The sequence below is a fragment of the Pseudochaenichthys georgianus genome, chromosome 12 (assembly GCF_902827115.2).
Source record: "Pseudochaenichthys georgianus chromosome 12, fPseGeo1.2, whole genome shotgun sequence".
NCBI lineage: Eukaryota > Metazoa > Chordata > Actinopteri > Perciformes > Channichthyidae > Pseudochaenichthys > Pseudochaenichthys georgianus.
In genome coordinates, this window is record NC_047514.1 from 22,713,514 (window position 1) to 22,733,459 (window position 19,946).

At 41.3% G+C, this 19,946-nt stretch overlaps 1 protein-coding gene across 1 annotated transcript in view; it reads right to left on the reverse strand.

The window, feature by feature from the left end:
- Window positions 1–19,946, reverse strand: part of garnl3 (GTPase activating Rap/RanGAP domain like 3) — a 94,347-nt gene that overhangs the window by 39,980 nt on the left and 34,421 nt on the right. The window contains exons 3-11 of the mRNA XM_034095359.2: window positions 9,879–9,953; window positions 7,028–7,127; window positions 4,496–4,614; window positions 3,479–3,543; window positions 2,258–2,321; window positions 2,094–2,120; window positions 1,649–1,724; window positions 1,004–1,102; window positions 798–901 (exon numbers count right to left, since the gene is read on the reverse strand). Coding sequence (XP_033951250.1) covers window positions 798–901; window positions 1,004–1,102; window positions 1,649–1,724; window positions 2,094–2,120; window positions 2,258–2,321; window positions 3,479–3,543; window positions 4,496–4,614; window positions 7,028–7,127; window positions 9,879–9,953 — 729 coding nt within the window. The remainder of the gene's footprint in view (window positions 1–797; window positions 902–1,003; window positions 1,103–1,648; window positions 1,725–2,093; window positions 2,121–2,257; window positions 2,322–3,478; window positions 3,544–4,495; window positions 4,615–7,027; window positions 7,128–9,878; window positions 9,954–19,946) is intronic.

Genomic DNA, 19,946 nt, shown 5'->3' on the forward strand with positions numbered 1-19,946 from the left:
CTGATCGGACATCAAAGTGATTCTCAAACTTTTTTCAATAATGTACCCCCTTTCAAAAAAAGATTCAGCCAAGTACCCCCTGACCAGCGCAAAAACAATTTGTTAGGGAAGAAAAGCCTATATAAAGAGGTACAGTACAGCGCTGCACCATCGGTGTCTGATTTATTAAAACAACAACCTTGTAACTGAGAAACACTTAAATGCTACATTTCAAATGTTTACAATCCATCGCTAAATTCATGGCAAACCAATTTTAATATCATGCAATAACACTAAGACGACATTAGTTGCATTGAACTGATCTGTTTAATAAGTTGTTCTTACAATGTAGTGAGAAACATGGGCTTGTGCTTCACTGAGGATCTTTGTCATTCTGACAGGGAGGCACCTGCAGTTATTACACTTCGCGTTTTTAAATATGTGTAACTCTGTTCATATAAAACCCACACTGCTCAAACTTCGTTACTTTTCCTAAAATCTTTTTTTTTTTTTTTTCATTAACATAAAATAAATCTCACGTACCCCCTGGAGTACTCCAACGTACCCCTAGGGGTTCGCGTACCCCCATTTGAGAACCACTGAGATAGGGATTACAAGTTTTGAACCACTGGGCCCTGGGGACCATGAAAAATGTTCAATCATTGTGCAGCTAGAGAATTGCCAAGTTTTGTAGGATCAATCCTCTGGGTACCTTGAATCTTTTAAACAAATTCATGTAAATTCATGTAAATCCAGATCCACATTTGACTGTGGCTGAAGATAAGAAGTATATAACAGATAATAATGCAGAACCCCACCTGCTGCTTGTTCTCTTTAGAGTAGGGCAACATGGTGGAGACGTGGAACATGAGCTCATGGCCCTGATACACCGTGTAGATGGAGTTCATTCCTGTAGTGTCATCTGCAGGAGAAAACGGACCGAAACAGAAGCAGACAATGAGAGTTTGGCACATTGAAAAAGCGTTGTACTTTTTAATCATGTAGTTATTCAGAGGTCTCTTACTCTTGGTGTCCAGCCCCCCCCTGTATCCGGCCCACCCCTGCAGCGTGATGGAGTCACCGAGCAGATTGAGAAACTTGTCAAAACTCTCACTCCCCATCTCTGAAAGAAACACAGGACTCTTAACTTTGCAGGTATCATTTGGATGTATTTAATACAGGGTTGGGTTGACATTTTGGGAAATACCCTTAATTGCTTTCTTGCTGGGGGGTTAGATAAGATGTTTGATATCACGCTCATCAACAGAATCCGAAAGCAATACAATCCACATGGCCACACCTCTAACGCTCTAAGTTATATCTTGTTTTCTATACATGTACAAAAAGCATGTGAAACCTATGAGTAACAGGGTTTATGATCTGATTCTGAACTATGTATTGGCCTTGTGCATCTTAATAAGATACAGCATGTTGTAAGGAGAGATATAGAAGTTCTTGTTGGTGGATTTTGATTTTTTTTTAGAATTCGGCTTTCCCGCTCTTTCCAGTCTTAATGCTAAACTAACCTAAGCTGCTGCCTCCAACAATCGATATTAAGATGTTATTGATCTTCTTATCTAACTTTTGGAAATAAATCACATTTCCAAAAATGAAAACATCCCTTAAAAAGTGTTTGGACACTGAAGTAAAAAAAGTATAAAGGATTTACCGTTGCTGAACATCTCGTCATCTGTGAGCTGGCCGTCTTTGGCAAACAGGACTCCAAATTTAAAGTTGACAGAACCCTACAAAATTATAGCTGGGTTAGAATTATGAAACTATTTACAATTGATATCATTATTTATGTATCACACGATGCTCCTATGCAAGTAAATATGGTGCAAAAGATACACACACGTTTTTTAGAAGTGCTTATTATCAGTGTTGAATGTAAAAATAACAACTTGGGTATTTACAGAAGATGGAACAGTATGCATTTACTGTGCATACTAGTAACTACACATAAAAAGGATTAAACTTGGAGATAAATATAATTATCTTAGACTACTATCAATATAAAAGACAATATCCAAGTGCTTGTATCAACAGTATGTCAAGGACTTTTACCAGAAAAAGCATCAATACAGAATCAAATGGACAATAATCAAAAATACCTCCTGTTCCTCCAACACCAGCAGATCCTGAGGAAAGAGGACACAATAATTATAATCAACAGTGACCAGCCCGTCAGCCTGAGGATGGTGTGAAGTGTGCATGCTGCTGATCAGGCCTGGCATGAAATGGACCCGTGCTTCATTTCATTTGCTCCGAGTCTCACCTTCTGAATCTCGGCATTGAGGATCTCCCTCGGGCCTTTCTCAAACCTGTCCATGTTCATTGCACTGGGATAAAGGGAAGAGGAGGAAGTAGTAATGGATAAAAAGAGAAAGAAAGGGAGTGCTTAGGATTGATGGAAGACAAATAGCCGTAAGGGTTGCACAGAGAAATGAGAGACCTGATACAGGGGATTTCTCTTCCTGCTTGTCCTCATTCATCCCCACTTAGAGGAGTGATGGCGCTCGGCCGGAGGAATTTATAATCTCCAATCTTCTGCTTCATGCATCTTCTTATATCCTGTTACCTGTCACTCAGGTCATCTGATACTGAACACAACATAGGAGTCTCCAGATTGAGTCGTTTTTCGAGCGATCGTGCTATTATTTAACGATTATAGCTTCTCAAAAGTGAGGGTTTGCTGCCGTTTTATTATACATTATATAAATAACTAGAACCTAAATATATTTGAATATATCTCCTTGGGCTCTGGAAAACTATTATCATTTCCCCAAATGTTCAAACACATTTGCATCATAATGAAGATAATTGTTAACAGCAGCATTACATTGACGGCCAACCAAATCAAGAGACATTTAAATCCTTAAAACTATCCCTCTTATTTTTCTTTTCTTTTCACCTTAAATTGTTTTTTTAAAATGGTTTCTTTATTTTTTGGTATGTACTTTATGTCCATTTCACGTATTTAAAATCAATGGCATTTGGTGTTGCCTTTGAAATTTGCATTATTTCCAAATGATCTTTGTGTACGCACGATAGGGGGAAAGTAGGCATTACAGACACTCATCACAAAGGACCAAACCTTTTCTTCTGATTGAAATGAAATGAAATAACAAATGATTATGGGTATGTCCTACCATTGTGAGACCAAGCTGCATATCTTATTCTAACTAAATGTTATCATACCCCAATAGAGACTTTCAAAAATGACATTTTCTTAATATAGATTTAGTGATAATTTGTGGCAAATACAGAATGAATGCACCAAAACACCAGTACACACTGTGTCATGTAGAGTACATAGACTATCTATTATGTGTGTGGGGCTTTGACAACACGGTGCTCCTTAACGGCTACTGGGCAAATGAGAGGCTCTGCTTCAGTCTTTATGTCTCAGCCCAGCTTTAGATAACCAACAATATCCCCTCTCATTCAGTACATGTGTTGCCCAGAGTGTGTGTTGAGCTGCAGGCTGCACACTCACCTTAGGATGGACTTGACGGATAGTGTTTTGGTGGGGCTGTAGGGGAGGCTGATCTTCAGAGTGCCCTGAGCCAACAACAACAACACAGATCAGGGATTACAACTGTTGCTCATTTATCAAAGAACATCCTCAAAACTCAGTATTCAACTAAAGAAAGTCCCAGTATATTTACTTTTATCAGTCATAAAAAAAATCACAAAGTTAAATCGGAGCAATTCAAATCAAACTAGATTGTTCTGTTCAACAACAACAACAACAACAACAACAACAACAACAACAACAACAACAACAACATCCTGCTGCAGTGTGCCAGGAACAAGACAAATCAATGTGATCAGGTGGCGGAGGTGCACCAGCCTAATCAGTTTACAGATGAGGCTAAATTAAATCCCAGCTATCTTGGTCCTAAAGCTGAGTCACTATAATAACTTTATAATAACAACTTTATGTATACAAACACACAATAATAAACATGCATCTCATACACATGCACACAGACTCAAAGATAGAGTAATGAGGCAAAGCACCGTAACTACATTAAGTAATGAGGTCCGTGTAGTTAATTTGAGTATTTCCATTTCATGCTACTTTATGCCTCTCCTCAACTTATATTTGGAGGTAAAGTTTGTATTTTTTATTCTACAAAATTGAACTTAGAGATTTACCATAAAAAACTCCATAGGTAGTGTCGTAACGATATACATTTTAGGGTCAAATAGGAACACTTTTCAAATATGAAATCATTAAAACAAGAGAAAAAAACCCTTAAATAATATCACTGTTTAGCAAAACTTGTTTTAGCAGGGGAACTGACTCCAATAGTTAAGTGCTATGTAGACCTTTATGATCTACTTACTTCTCCCTTAGGATACTTGAAGTGGCGCGCCTCTGTTTACCAAGCAAGGTCCGTACAGACCACAGCCGCCAACATGCATGCCTCTGACTTCAGTGCTATGTTTACGTGTATAAAGGACCTGAGAACTTGTTCCACCATTACTGTGCAGATGTTTATCTCACCGTCTTCCTCCAGAGGATGGCTCGGTACTGAGGGACCCGCTGGTTGTTCTGATCCGAGAGAACGACCGACAGGTAGAAGGGATTCTTCTCCGCGTCTGTACCCACATAGTTCTGGTGGACTGAGGGAGACAGAGAAAGTGTACACAGTTATACACACACCCACTTTAAAGAGGCCCTATTATGCTGTTATGGGTTACCACATCCTGTAGTGTGTTATATAGGATTGTGTGCATGTCAATGGTCTACAAAGGCTGAAATGTGTGCCTCCAGAGGGAGTTTCTCTTGTTTACCTCCGTTACATAGTGACATCACTATGTAAGACTTGCGCTTCTATTGGCTAGCCCTCAAACGCATTGTATGTGATAGACAGCTAACTAACTAGTAGACTGGCCTCTGGTTTCAGACAGAGGGTGAAAAGAGGTGCTGCAGCGAGAACAATAAAGAGCTTTTTGAACGTTAAAGCAGGGAAACATGTCGCAGATCTCCTCTCACAACAAAGTGTTATCGTATCGTACAAAGTGATCAGAGAACTGATGATTTACTTGTCGAAGGACACCGAAATTCAGTCAAATCTCAGTGTGTCCCTGCTTTTTCTGTCTTCTGTCCTTCCTATTCTTTCATCCCTTCATTCATCACCAGTTCTCTCTGTGTGTGGTCGCAGACAGAGATCTCCGCAGCAGACTCACACATTCATGCCTCCTCTTCTTCGGTTGACAGGGCAACATCTTGGGAAACAATGCTGAACAGACCTCCAAACCCAATTAGACGCAGGATATCTCTCTGCATCGCCGTCCCTTCCTTTGTCCTCCCTCTGGTGCTTTCTCTCCCTCTAATGTTTTCTTTAGTCCACATTTTCTCTCTCCATTCGGCTTTTAGCTCTCTTTATTCTCCATTCACAATGTTTTCATGCTTCAGGTGAGCGATGACTTCGCATGGTCGGCTTGCAATTATACAGGTATTAGTTTACACAGCTTGAGCTTTTATTTATTTGGGAAGAAAAGCAAATTGTAATCAGAGTTGTCTTCGTACCTTACGCAAGACAATGAGGAAACAACGTTTGTTCTTCTGCACCTAATCATCAAGACGTGGAGAATTGGAGCCTTTGTTTTGGATGCTTCATTACACAGGAAGTGCCAGTGTTAGAATGATTGGCCCTGGCCTGGTAATGTGTTGTACGATGCAGTCGGCTCTGCTCCGGCTGTGAGACGCAGATGGCTCAGCTGCAGTCCAAACAGGTTTGCAGCCAACTTTCTGGAGACATGGCGACATTTTAAACTGCCCATGCCACACCGTGATTACACCCTGGCTGGAGGAGAAATGTTCTCACTTTTTTTCACTATCCCTTCCATTCATCCGTCCTTTACCTCATCCTGTTAGAGCTGCATATGATTCGAGTCATGGTAAAGAAACCCCGGACAATGATCTTTTGTTGCACACCTTTCTGTGCCGCCCACACTGTGAGCGAGGCGCAGTGATAATGAGGACGGAGAGACGATGAGGGTCGCAAAGGTGAAAGGAGCACTTCTAAATATATATATTTTAACAATCACAGTGAATGGCTCCTGCCTGCCTGCTGCAGAGCGCCAGGCTCATCTCAGGAGCCAACAGTCCGATCTTAATTGCGTTATCTGTTGGAGGCAATTCTTTCTGCCGTGCGTGTGTGTCCTCGAGGGCTTCCTCCCCGGGCGCAGTATGGGATTAGAGTGTGTTTGAGAGTCCCTGTGGGGATATTGCTGGATGCTAACACGTTTTGGCCCTGAATGAAGAGTGGTGCAGAGTAAGGACGTGACTGACTTCATAAGAAGTGTCCTGTGGACCAGGGAAGAGATCCAGACCATGTTTGATTTATGTGGCTCTCCTTTATCATTAACCCATGGTTTCTTGAGCTGTTGTTCAACGAAATAAATCTTCATCAAATCAATTGATGCACGTTACCGTGGATTAACCAACCGGTGCACTGGTAACTTCAATTATGATACAAATACAAATATGCAGCAAAATCTTTTTGAGCAGATTGTTTTATACTGAAAGCTACATACACAGCCCAGACCAGCCCATTCATGCATTTCCAAAATTAGAAGGCACCACGGAAAACGTGATTGGATGTGTTTTACAGTAATATGATAAAATGATTTGGCTATTAAAAAGACCAGTCTTTTTGAACTCTTGTGTTTAGCTGTCTTCATCTAAACAACCGATTATGAGAGCCAGTCTCCACCACCCAATTTGCTAAAAACTGCTTCGTCAACCACCGTTCATATGCCAACTTTTACATGATAGCAGCACTATTCTGAGGCCTTTGAAAATACTGTGTGTGTTTACACAAATCCCCCCCCAGACCCCCACAAATATTGGCCTAGAAACACTTTTCTACTTCAAAGTACCACCAGCGATTGTCCAAAGGTCAGACTAGCACAACGACAAACAAGTTGACCAGAAGGAATCAGCCTTACAGTATGTAGCCCTCTGTGTAACACTTACTGTGTGTGTGGGTTGGTGTGTGTGTGTGTTTTTTAACAGAGCACCACTGACCTTTTCCCAGGAAGTATTTAAAGAACCATCTGGTGTGGTACTCTGGATTCTCCAGATGGACATCGGTTCTCCTCCAGGTTCCTGGCGTGTAGTCCAAAGCCTGTTTTTAACACACACAAACCACACACACACACACACACACACACACACACACACACACACACACACACACACACACACACACACACACACCACACACACACACACACACACACACACACACACACACACACACACACACACACACACACACACCACACACACACACACACACACACACACACACACACACACACACACACACACACACACACACACACACACACACACACACACACACACACACACACACACACACACACACACACACACACACAGCTTGAGTCACAGCGGTCTTCTCTGAACAACTGTTGCACAATGCAGCAGTAACGATTAAAACTCTCAGGTCAGGAAATCAGACGCAGCCTGACCACAGTGAGCCACAGACTGTGTGGTTTCTGTTTCTATTCTGTCACGATGGAACTAATCCATACCGAGATGTGAGACAAAAGCTAGGCAGCGAATCACATGAGGACAGGTCACCAAAATAGACATACACTGCTGTGAAACTGACATAGCTGTGTGTGATAAATAGGAGCCAGCAGGGGTTGCAAACAGCTAGCATGGCTCTTTTCAAATGATAAGAAATCTGTATCCCAGCTTCTTTGTTCTCCAATTCTTACTTCGTTTTGAGAATAAAAGCACCATCAAATATCTTCCCATCAAGCAAACAATGCATTTTTTGGTACAATTTAAATACATGTTTTAATGAGTAAGCTTAAAAGTTGCCAACAGAGTTGGAGGTTGTGTGGGAACATGGAGGCTGACCACTCGCACATTTTCTGGAACTGTACAAAGATAAGGTCATATTGGGAGAAGGTTAATGCAGTTGTCAAAATGATTATGGGGTATGGAATCCCAAATACCTGCCCGGTGATGTATCCTGGGAACATTAAGGATGTTGTGATGGGAGGCGATCTATATTTGACTAAGGTTTTACTTGCAGCGAGTAAGAAAGCTATAACTAGGAAGTGGCTTAATGTGAACGCTCCGAATCAGGAGCAGTGGCTGGAAATTGTTCGAGATCTTTTTGTCATGGAAAAGTTGACATATGTTTTGAGAATCCAAGAGAATGCATTCAATAGGAAATGGGAAAAGTGGAATATTTACATGGTTGACACCAATGAGTAAGTGAATGACTAATTCATTCCTGTACAGCAGTGACCATCAACTGGTGGCCCGCCAGACATTCTGATCCGGTCCGCACGGTGGGGGTGACTGTGGCGTTGGCGGAGTGGTCAGTGCGTTCGCCCCCCACTCATGTCACCTCGAGTTACACGGGTTCGAGCCCCAGGCTCGTCAAAAAACGTAGTTGTGTCCTTGATCAAGACACTACATTCCCAAAGGTGCTGTATAGGTGATATATATATATAAAAAGATGATGATTACTTTTAGAAAAATATGAGGAGAAGTTTATGGTTCGTTCTTTGGTTTTTCCATTTCAAACCCAAATAGGAAAAACTAAAAAACGATGTTGTTTTTTTTGTTTTTCTGTTTTAAAACCAAAACGGAAAAACCGACCTTATTCTGTTTTTTAACCAAAACGGGTTAACAAGAAAGTTACCGGTTCGCCAAGTAGGAAGTGGAGCACACAGCAGACAACCGTTTCATTGCAGACTGTTATGTTTATGTGGGGAAATGGCAGCGCATACATTATTTCAGATATGCGTACCTGGCAAACAATTTTCTTACATCCTGCAACCGTTTCCCACCAATCAGGACACGGTATTAATACAAAAGTTGATTCCTTTTCCTGCCAATCAGGACTGCTTTCAGTTTTATTACCCCGGATACAGGCTTATAAAAAAGAAATCAATCAATTATATATACAGTATATGAATATATATATATATATATATTATATATATATATATATATATATATATATATAAATCTCTGGCCCCGAAAGTGTCTCTTGGATTAATTGTGGCCCTTGGACAAATGTAGTTGGTGACACCTGCTGTACAGTATGTGTGAATATTGAAGGACTTTAGACAACTAGTAATTATTGTGCTTTATTTTATAACTGATTTGTGTGTATTATTTTTTGTTCTTTAGGTTCACATGTTGTTCTGTTATTATTGTTGTGAAAACTCAATACAAACACAAGTGTACAGAGTTGCTGTATACACATTTCTGAAAGAGCCAGGACATTTTTCCCAGTTGCCACTTTATGCTAAACTAAGCTAATCCTTACCATAGGTTCACATTTAGCGTGACGACATAGGATTCTAACTTTCAGCAAAAAAGCATATTTTGTACCTTTCAAACTATTGCTTTAAGTCACCGTTAATAAAATAAATATAAAATATAATAATGTGTCTTCATCTAAAAATGTTTTACCATCCCAGCTTTTTGACTTTGAATTCCGATATACCTCACATACACATACACATTTTAATTTCTTATTTCTATCGTTAAATTGTTGTAAATACTTCATTTTGTGTATATTGTATAATACCTACAAAAAGTTAATATTAATAATTATAATAATAAATGCGTAATGATAATAACAATAAATAAAAATCAATAATAATGATAACTATTATAGTTCTATATTTGCTCTTTTCTCACACCTTTATTTCTCTTATTCTGTCTCTGTATGCACGCGTTTCAGGACAACGCAAGGCAACTCTATGGCATCGAAAATGATCATAATCCGAGATCTTTTTTCTATTTACTGTGCTATGGGTAAGTGGATGGATTGGATGCACATGTGCACAAAAGTGTTAAAAGACAATTTAGTTTGGACCTCATCTGAAGAGCCGTTCTCCACCCTGAAGCGTCCTGCCCTCTGGATGGCCCCATCTGCGTCACTGGAGATTAGCTGGGAGACAGACAGACATGTTTAAAGTTAGGCATGTGACAAACCATGACTTGTGGCAGACAGTAATAAGCAGGTCGTAAATACATTAGAGGCGGCCATCATCGCGGAGGAGAAGAGGAACCATGTGAACACAACAGCACGAGGTACAACACATCTGTCCTCAGCAGCCCTTCACCTGTACATCATCTCTTCTTTCATCATCAATAATTACTTTGCAATGATTGAATGACACGGTGAAAACCTGCTTTTTATTCTTTTTTTCTTGCATCTGCCACCCTCTACTTATCGCTCCAATTATCCGTGTTTTGCTGACTCACCTCTCTCAGACACAGCGTTGGAGAGGAGCGAGCATGAGAGAGAGAGGACACGTAATGATGGTGAGAACAGAACGAACCCTCTGTGAGCACGTACAACTCCAATAAATGGTTCCAATTGTTATCGTCCAAGTGATGCTTCTTTCGCAGGGTGTTCCATGTTGGTGAAGTCCAGCCCCTTTTTGCAGCCTCAGCAATAAGTATGGTACCTGATTAAGTATTTAAGTAGTGGTTGCAGAAGAGTCTAAACGTCATAATTTGAATGATGCAATAAGCGTTGGCTGGTTGGTTTGTTGTGTAGAAATGTGTTATGTTTGGCTGTTACATGGGTATTATATGTCTCGGCTATTTCTACTTTCTTTTAGGGCTTTCAAATAAAACTTTGAATGTCTCTTGTCATCATTTATTAAGGTCATCGTCCGAAAACTTAAAATGATTTCATCACACTTCATATTTTGTCTTTAAAGCAACTTTCTTTGATAAATCTAACTTTTGAGTTTGTCAGATTATTTGGTTTGATAAATAAAGCATTATACATTTTGAATATGAATGCACAGTCTATCTTTTTTCAATATATTTTGATTTTGGACTTATTGCAGTTATTTGAAATGTTTGGATAACACAAGTCATGACATTAATTGAAGTCCACAATTAATATAATACTAATACAATTATTGTAGTCTTATCTTTATGTGCAGCAAACAAACCGTTTTAAAACAGAATTAATAGACATTTAAAAAAAGAAAATGGCACAACATTATGGATTTAAAATCAAAATGTCTGAATCAAGCTTTTGACACATGTGTCTAATCCTCACTGACTGACCTCTGACCTCTCTGTCACAGTAACATAAAACCTATGTATGTAAACACAGTTAATAACGTTCCATTTGATACTGACGTCTCAACACCTTCTTCAAAACCCCTTCAATCTATTCCTTTTCACGTCCCCTCTTTTCCATTTTATCGACCCCAACACCATGACACTGAGGGATATTTTTGTTGCTAGGCAATGGACCGCAGAGTCTCTCCTTCCTTGTTGCAGTTTCCCCTCCTCTCCTCTCCTCTCCTCTCCTCTCCTCTCCTCTCCTCTCCTCTCCCCTCCCCTCTGCGTCTTTCCCCTTTGCTCTTTGACCAGCATGCTATATTTCTGCTCTTGTCGCCCAAGAGAGGTCTCTGCTCTGCCGACATGTGACATAAAAAAAAAAAAAAGTTGGCTGGACATTGAAACGTCCAGATGGCCTGAACTGGTCTGGAAGAGCCCAGCAAGACGAGGATGTGAAGGAAGTTCCTCTGAGAAAAAGGACTGGACATGGAAAGCTAAAATGCACCTCTTAGATTAACTGACCTCTCGGAACCATAAGGAATATTTTAAGTATGCAGATTGTGTCTATATTAATAGTTTACTGCATAAAATGGCAAAACAATGAGAAAAGATATCAATCAGAAACTAAGAAGCATGGGTCATGTCCTTAGATGTCTACTTTTAGTTAAAAAAACAGCTTTAAAAACTAAAGGACAATCAATTTACTCTGACATAAACAGAGAAAGCATGACATCTTTATATCGTTTTTTCTTAGTGTTAAAAGACTTATCGGTGCAGCTCTAAGCAAAACATGTGGACAAAGAGAACACAAGCTTTTCATTTTCTCTGTCTCAGTCACATGACAGAAAATACATTTAGATTTTACCTTTCCTGTCCATGTGTTCTAAAGGTCTTTGTGTGTGCAAAGGTTAAAATCCCCAAGTTCCCTCCCACACTCATTTGTTTAATTCCAGAACATTGTTACATCACTATGTTACACTTGTGCTTGTATTGGCTAGCGCTCCAACACATTGTGATAGGAATTGAAAAATGGCACAGTCGAGGCATAACATAGAAAACAATATTGTGGGAGAAATGGAATTGTCGCTCATTTTATGTATTGCCATGCTGAGATGGAGCAGCTACAGACAGCACCACCTGTGATCATTAAGTGTTGAGGTAACTCGGTCGGCACAGAAATAAGTGGCACCGCTGGTTCAAAGGCATGCTGCAGGCATCGGATGAAAAACATGGATATCCTTATGATCGTGCACACAGGGAAATGAAAACCCAGCTTTATCTTTTCCCATGTAAACGTCATATCCCGACTCTGATCAAAAGCAGCACTCTCAGATAAAACGTCTGACATCGTTAAAGTGTTCCTGCTCTAAGGGTCTACGCACATCGACTCACAGATATCTAAAGCCAGATTGTGAATGGCGAAACACAACCAAACCAAGCCGTGTTTATCAGTTTGGAGAGTGGGTGTAGTGCCCCACTTCAGCGGCTCATTAGATGTCAGACAAAACAATAACGAGAGAAAGTGATGAGAGAGCACTTATCCTAGAGAGGGGGGGGGGGGGGGGGGGTAATGGCCATTCATAACATTCCTGTGGGCAAGTGAGGAGGAGAGACAAGAGCTGTACAGTCTGAATAAAGTCATTAATAATGTCACGCTGACTGTATTGTTCATGCTAAATGAAATCTGATATGCAGTCCTGTAGCTGGGGGATTAGATAGCTCCTAAATGAGATGTTTTAAACTTGGCTCTGAATATGCTGTACAAACTGTGTCACGTCAATAAACAGTTTGATTTTAACGTTACAGTTTTTCATATCTTTCTAAATTGTATATTTTATACATATTTTTCAATAATTATTAATTGAGTGTGTGGGAGAGAAGCACAGGGGTTTTAGCCTTTGCCGTTCTTACATGCACACGAACCTATAGAACACACTTCAGTAAAGGAACAAACTAGAAAGCATAATATGGCCTCTTTGATGAACTGCCTCATCGTGTGCATCGTACATGTGTTTCAATCAAATGTTTTTATGATAAAGAATTCCAATAAAAAAAAGGAGCAAAATGGTGTTTGATTAATTTTGCAATTCAGTGATAAGTAAAAAACGAACTGACATCTTGAAAACATTCCCATTAATATGACATTAAAGTATCGCAGTGGCTGCACTTCGTCCCCACGGTACACTTTATATACTGAGGTAATACATCCAGCGCAGCATGTTTACTGCAGCTGTGAGGCTCTGACCAACGACAGAGAGCTTTCTGTGCAATAATTGGCTCCGTGTGAGAGGAGAGGCGGCGGGAAATAGTGCCTGCTCCTCTTTCATATGCATATCACTGCCTGAAAACAAATACATATTGTGCATACTTCCTGGTGTGGTTGCAGTGTTTATGCTAAGATATGTGCATGGAGAAAGAAGGTACGTGTGGAAGCTATAGGTCTCTTTCTTCCTCTCGCCTCGCGCAACATTAACTGTCAAATGGCAGGATAATGGAGAGGAATATAATGCTGGGTTCAGACTCAGTAATGCACCACCTTCAGAGTGTGTCCGTGTGAGGAAAGAGAGGACGACATGTGTGACATTCTGTATTCAATGTGTGTTTACGTGAGTGGCTGTGCTGCTATGTGTGAGTCTGCTTTCTTGGGTGAAAGATTGAAAAATAGCAGGAGAACGAAGCCATTAAGTGCTCCACACACACACACACACACACACACACACACACACACACACACACACACACACACACACACACACACACACACACACACACACACACACACACACACACACACACACACACACACACACACACACACACACACCACACACACACACACACACACACACACACACACCACACACACACACACACACACACACACACACACACACACACCACACACACACACACACACACACACACACACACACACACACACACACACACACACACACACACACACACACACACACACACACACACACACACACACACACACACACACACACACACACACAGCTTTTAAATCATGCAACAGAAGAGTGGCAAACAAGGACAAGCTGCACTCCAACGATCCCCCAGTGGGGCGGGAAGGAAACGGGGGAGAAGGGGCAGCACGTTATGCTTCTACACTTTAACAAACAACCAGTAAAACACTTCGACCGGGGGGGAATTGAAGAGGGAGAGAGGCAGAGGGAGAGGAGCGAAAAGGGGGAATCAAACGTAAAAAGAGGGAGACAGCATGAAGGATGCGGTTGCTGAGGAAGAGAGCAATGTGTAATGACAACAAAAAGCCGAATGACAGAAGAATGATGGCCGTCTCCACCGGGCGTAACCCCATGGGAAAGGGACAAGTCTTTGGAGCTTTATAGACGGAGAGGAGATGCACACACACGCTCCCTCTCATATACACACACTTAAACAGCTCCCATATTAGGGCATGACTTGAACATTTCACAAACACAATCGAGCTCACGGCGTACTCAGAGTCTCTGATTTCCCCAAGGCCTGCGGGACAAAGGAGCTGCAGAGAGGGAGGGGGGAGGGGGGGGGGGGGGGACGCCTGTGTGTCTGTGTATTACATCAATAGTTTTGTGACGGCTGATAGATAATTGATCTCATCAGTGGGACTCTTCATGCACACTCACAAACCTGCAGGAAGGCGGAGCGAGAGAGGAAGTGAGGAGGGAAGTAGTGAGTAGCAGGGGGGGGGGGGTGGAGAGAGGCAGGTGCATAGTCAGAGAGAAGAGATGAGGGGTGAGAGGAAAACTGGGGAGGAGAGGAATAAGAAGGGAGAATCCAGAGGGATATACCGGTATGGGCTTTCCTGTCTGTTATGAGAAACCATGCAGCTCTGGAAGCTCTGGAAGCTTTTTCTAACCAATCAAAAACCATGTGCGGGAACAACAAATGACTGCCAGGGGAACTAAGCTGTCTTCTTTAGGAATGTGATAGTGTAATGTCATCGGTGTGTCATAACCAATTTGTCATTTCAAGATGATCAGAGTATTGTTTATAAAATGTCGGATTAATGGGGAATAATGTCCATCCCAGTTTCTAACAATCAAATGCATTGACTTCAAATGTCTTCGTTTTTCAATCCTACCCAAGGCTTTCCACCTACACACGATTTAAAACTAAGAAAAAAAAAAAGAGATATCTATATTTCTTCTTAATTTTGCATGAAAAATCACTGCAAATGCAATCATGCAAATCGATGTCGATATTTGTTTGGTCTTGTAGCTCTTATTGTAAGTAGCCATCGTGGGTAGCCATCGGAGTTACTATGGAGGACAGGGCATCAGTAAGAATCAATGAAATCAAAGTAAAGCCAGACGAGTGTGTGTCTGTGTGTGTGTGGTTGTTTCAGGTTATACAGTTAGAAGGTGGAGAATGCTATCATGAGAGTCACTTCTTCAAAAGGTTGCATACTGAGAGCTGTTGGGATATAAATGTCTCTGTGTTACAGGTCGTCGGTGACTCAGACCGTTCACAGGGACACTACTACAGCCACTGCATTTAGAGAAGGAAGTGAAACAAGGCATCAGAAACCATAGTGTGGTGAACAAATGCAAATCTTTTCACCAGTCTTTATTCTCATTTTCAAATTGCATGGTGTCAGAAGAAGAAATCAAGAACTCCCATGACAGTACCCAAACAATGAGCTGAACCTAATAACAAATATGTACTGTTCAGTCAAAGCCTGATTCATCTGTTCAGCAGAAGCCCATTGTGTTTTATTGTTTGATATGACAACAATAAAGCTCTTTGGCGCTCAACAAACAAGCTATACTGTGTGTGGCTTCTGAGCAGTGTTGGGCAAGTTACTTCCAAAATGTAATATATATTACTGTCTTTTGAAAGTAATAAGTTACATTACAATATTACTGTCTCTGAAATGTAATGAGTTACACTACTTTAGTTACTTTTGAGTTACTTTCACCAAAATAACCGCAAAAGAATAGCTAGGTATTTTAAATGCTGAAATGTAGTTCAGTGCAGCTCATTATACATCCAGTGAAGGGCGATGTGGTATAGCAGCATAACAACTGTGTAGGCCCTTAAGGCTACTAACAACTTGTATTACACGGGTTAGTTGAATACTCCATTCTGATTGTAAATTCTTAACATGTGACACGTTGTTAATCCAGCAGTACAGACCGCTGTCAAGGACTATAATGAAGGTTGCTAAGGAGGATCAAGAAAGAGAAAGGACAAGAGGTTAAACGACAGAGCGCTGGACGTCAGATAAATCACCAGAAGAAGGCAGACAGGAAGTGAACACTAACAGGACACGGAATGGGCTCTGTAGTGTGTTTAGTATATGGCCGTGTGCAGGCCCGGTTCCAGAACAACATGACTCCGGGTGCATCTGAGGTTACAGGGGGCGCAGCAGTAGCAGGTTTACATGAGCAATAGTGGCCGGCAACAGCAATGACAGATAGCATTGATGGTCCCAATGAACAGATTATAGCATTTGTTATGTTTTGAAACCAAGCAAGTGAGAACATTTCAAGTGGGTTAAAAGTGCAATCCTGAAATATCTCATATCGTCCAAAGTGGACTGTGGCAAAGAAAAGCACAACAGCTTCAAAACTGTACTGATAAAACAAATGAGAAGATATTGTAGATCAAGGCACATATTATTTAAATCAGCTCATGGTTTGAAATGGCAAACATTGAAAAGCAAAAGTATTATTAAAACCATGTAGCCTACTAAACATCACCTTGGTCCCATCATATACTCTGGGAAGAGAATATTTACTGTGCTTCAAAACTGGATCACATCATCATCATGTGAGGTTGACTTTGTGACCTGGAGAACATTTCAGCTGCAACATCAGCTTGTTGATAAGCTTGGGATATGAGATCTTTTTGTAGCCATTCGTGGTGAAGGCATCTGTGCTATTGTGTGCATTATATTTGACCCAACATTTCTACAGGCAGGGCAGAGTATGGCACTATTTTCACATATTCTAGCCATTGTCTATTTGTATACCACGAGCTGCAAAATGACCGCCTAACCCCACTGTGCAGGCGGGTACTTGTTTAGATCTACCTGGGCAGGCTCTCTCTCTTTTGCCGTGGTATCCTGGCTGGCACCTGCGGGCCGCAGAGGGGCGGCGGTGTTTCGGGCGATGAAGAGTGCTGCTCCGGGGTTGAGGGCGGCGAGTCAGGCGGGAGTAAGCTAGTGTCCACATGGAGGGTAACGTGATGTCCCCATCCGACCTGTTGCTACGGTCTGCAGTAGATGCAGTGGTGCTGGCGTTTAGTGATGGTTGCTTTAACCATTTTCGTATAAATGATTATCCACAGATGTGTGTCACTGCTGTGGAAGCACTTTGGAAATGATGCACGCGCAGCGGAGCAGGTCACGCGCACCTGACACAATTTGTTGTTTGTATTTTTCACTCCGTTCTCTTTTTTGAATAGAGGGTGCACAACATGCAACTGCCCCGAAGATCCCGGCGCGAAGCCTGAAGGGTAAACACCAGGTTTACTAATCTACCCGCACAAGTTGTCTGGTGTCGGAATGTCTCGCTATGTTAGTACATTCTTAAAAAACAAAACACCATTTAATTTCGGGTTCAAATGTGTTGTAACTGCGTCACTGGGCATTGTGGGTAATATATTACCCACATTGCATTAGTAATGCGTTACATTACTTCGTTACAGCAAAAAGTAATATATCACTGTAACTCCGTTACTTTTGTAACGCGTTACACCCAACACGGCTTTTGATACACACTATTATTGTTAGTTGGGTAATTTCCCTGCTGGTTGTAGTCATGTTTTAAGAACAAAAAAATAAAGAACAAAACCAGACTCATCCTATAAATACTTGAGACTGAATTAAGTCTATTCAACCATTAGGATAGGATCAATGTTTTCATGTTAGTTCTAGGAGGTCCTCTGGTCAAGCTGCAGACAAACTGCACAACATACAGAAAGCCCTTTCACATAGGGCAACACTCCTGCAATGCTAATCATGATGTATAATGCATTATGTTGCTGTACACTAACCTGTGTTTTTGTAAATTGTAAATCAAAGACAAACCAGGTCCATAACGTGACTGATTGCTAAGTAGCCATTGACTGCTCCTGATTAGCATTAATGCGGCTAGGACAAATCCAGCTAACAACAGAGACACCACATCCATAATCTTCCCATTTGTACCGCAGCAACACAGGCGATGACTAATGAGATGACTGGGACTAAAGGCATCCTCCCACCCAGGAGTCATGTTAGTAAGGTGGTGCCGCTTTAAGGACACTGAAGAGTGGGCAGATGCTGCAGTGAGCGCCATGCAACGCTGCTTTATTACATTACTACTTATGTATCAGGGGAGATGGGAGGAGGAGGGACAGAGGGAGAGACAAGAGCAGGCCACAATACGTACGCTGTTTTAAAGAGGATTCAACAACAAAGCATGTAAACACGTCACAGCAGGAGCAGAACATACTGTACAAATATGAACCTGGAAATGAGCAGAATAGGGAAATGGAATTAAATTGAGGGATGCAAATTCATGTTTGAAAAAAGAAACATGAATTTGTTTTTAGAAACTCTGGTAGAGTTTGCAAAGGTAGATGAAAGCACGGCTATATCTAACATAGACAGAACGAGACATTTAAATGCAAACGCTACAACAACCTTTAGTACGAGGTTTCGACCCTGTAGCTTATCTGAAGTGTCGAAAAGTTGAGCGACAAAAAAAGATAGCTCTAAGTAAGAACCCGTTTGAAAAAGCAGGATTTCAAAACAGGGGCCGTCCATCATAACACCTGGTTTTCATCAGCTTCACAGGGGGGCCATTTTGAGTATTCTGTCACCAAATCGCAACGACAAATCCTCCTCATTGTGTCTTTTATCACTCTTTTAATTTGAAGGAACTACATATACGTTTCTAAATTGCTGTAGCACATGAATTAAACACACCGTATCTCATAAAAATAAACTCAATCTGCCATTATTTGTTATTGAATGAATTCAGTGTGACCGTGCAGTCAAAAGCCTCTGGGGCAGTCACACGGGTAGGGTGGGGGGGAAGCCGAGGACTGACAGCTGACCTCCCAACACACTGCTTCTCAAAAACACACACATTGGGTATCAAGGCCCACCGAGAGCATCTGATGCACACATTTTGATATACGCTTATTATTTTAAATGAAGGAGCATTACGAGGCGCATACTCCGGCCTCGTTTCACGAACGTGTGTTAAGGATTACATTCTCCAACATTTATATGAGCTTTCCCGTGAAGATTCATAACACTCAGAGGCACGGCACCCACCTCTCTCCTATATCTGTCACCGCCTTTCTCTGTGGGACTCGGATGAAGACAATTCAATTATCTGTAAAGAAAGAAAGAAAAACAACACAACGTCCTCCGAGCTGTTGAGTCAGGATGACACAGGTTTAATTGTTGTTGCCTTCAGCTTTTACCCACACAATTAAGCTTTTAAAAGTGAACCGTGGAGCTGTCACTGAATAAAAGTGACAGGCAGAGTGGGAGATGGCTTTGTTTGTCCCTTTAGATAAAAGCACATACTGTACCATCATTTGTGTGCAGGGTTTGAAGAAGTTTAAGAGCTGATAAACCCACCACTGATTCTCGACACACGCGCCTGTATTCAGGAGAACTTAGCCTAGAAAAGCCTATGATTCAATATGTTCCTGTGCAGTGAGGCGGTGACAGCATGAATATTTTACACTGTGTTCAGAGTGAATGTAGGTGAAGTCTTATGTCAGTGTCTCTGGCTGAGGATGTTTTTAAGCAATACGTGAGTCAGTCTCAACTCAAATATATCACAATTATTTCATCGATTACGGCAACAGTTTGTAAAATGCC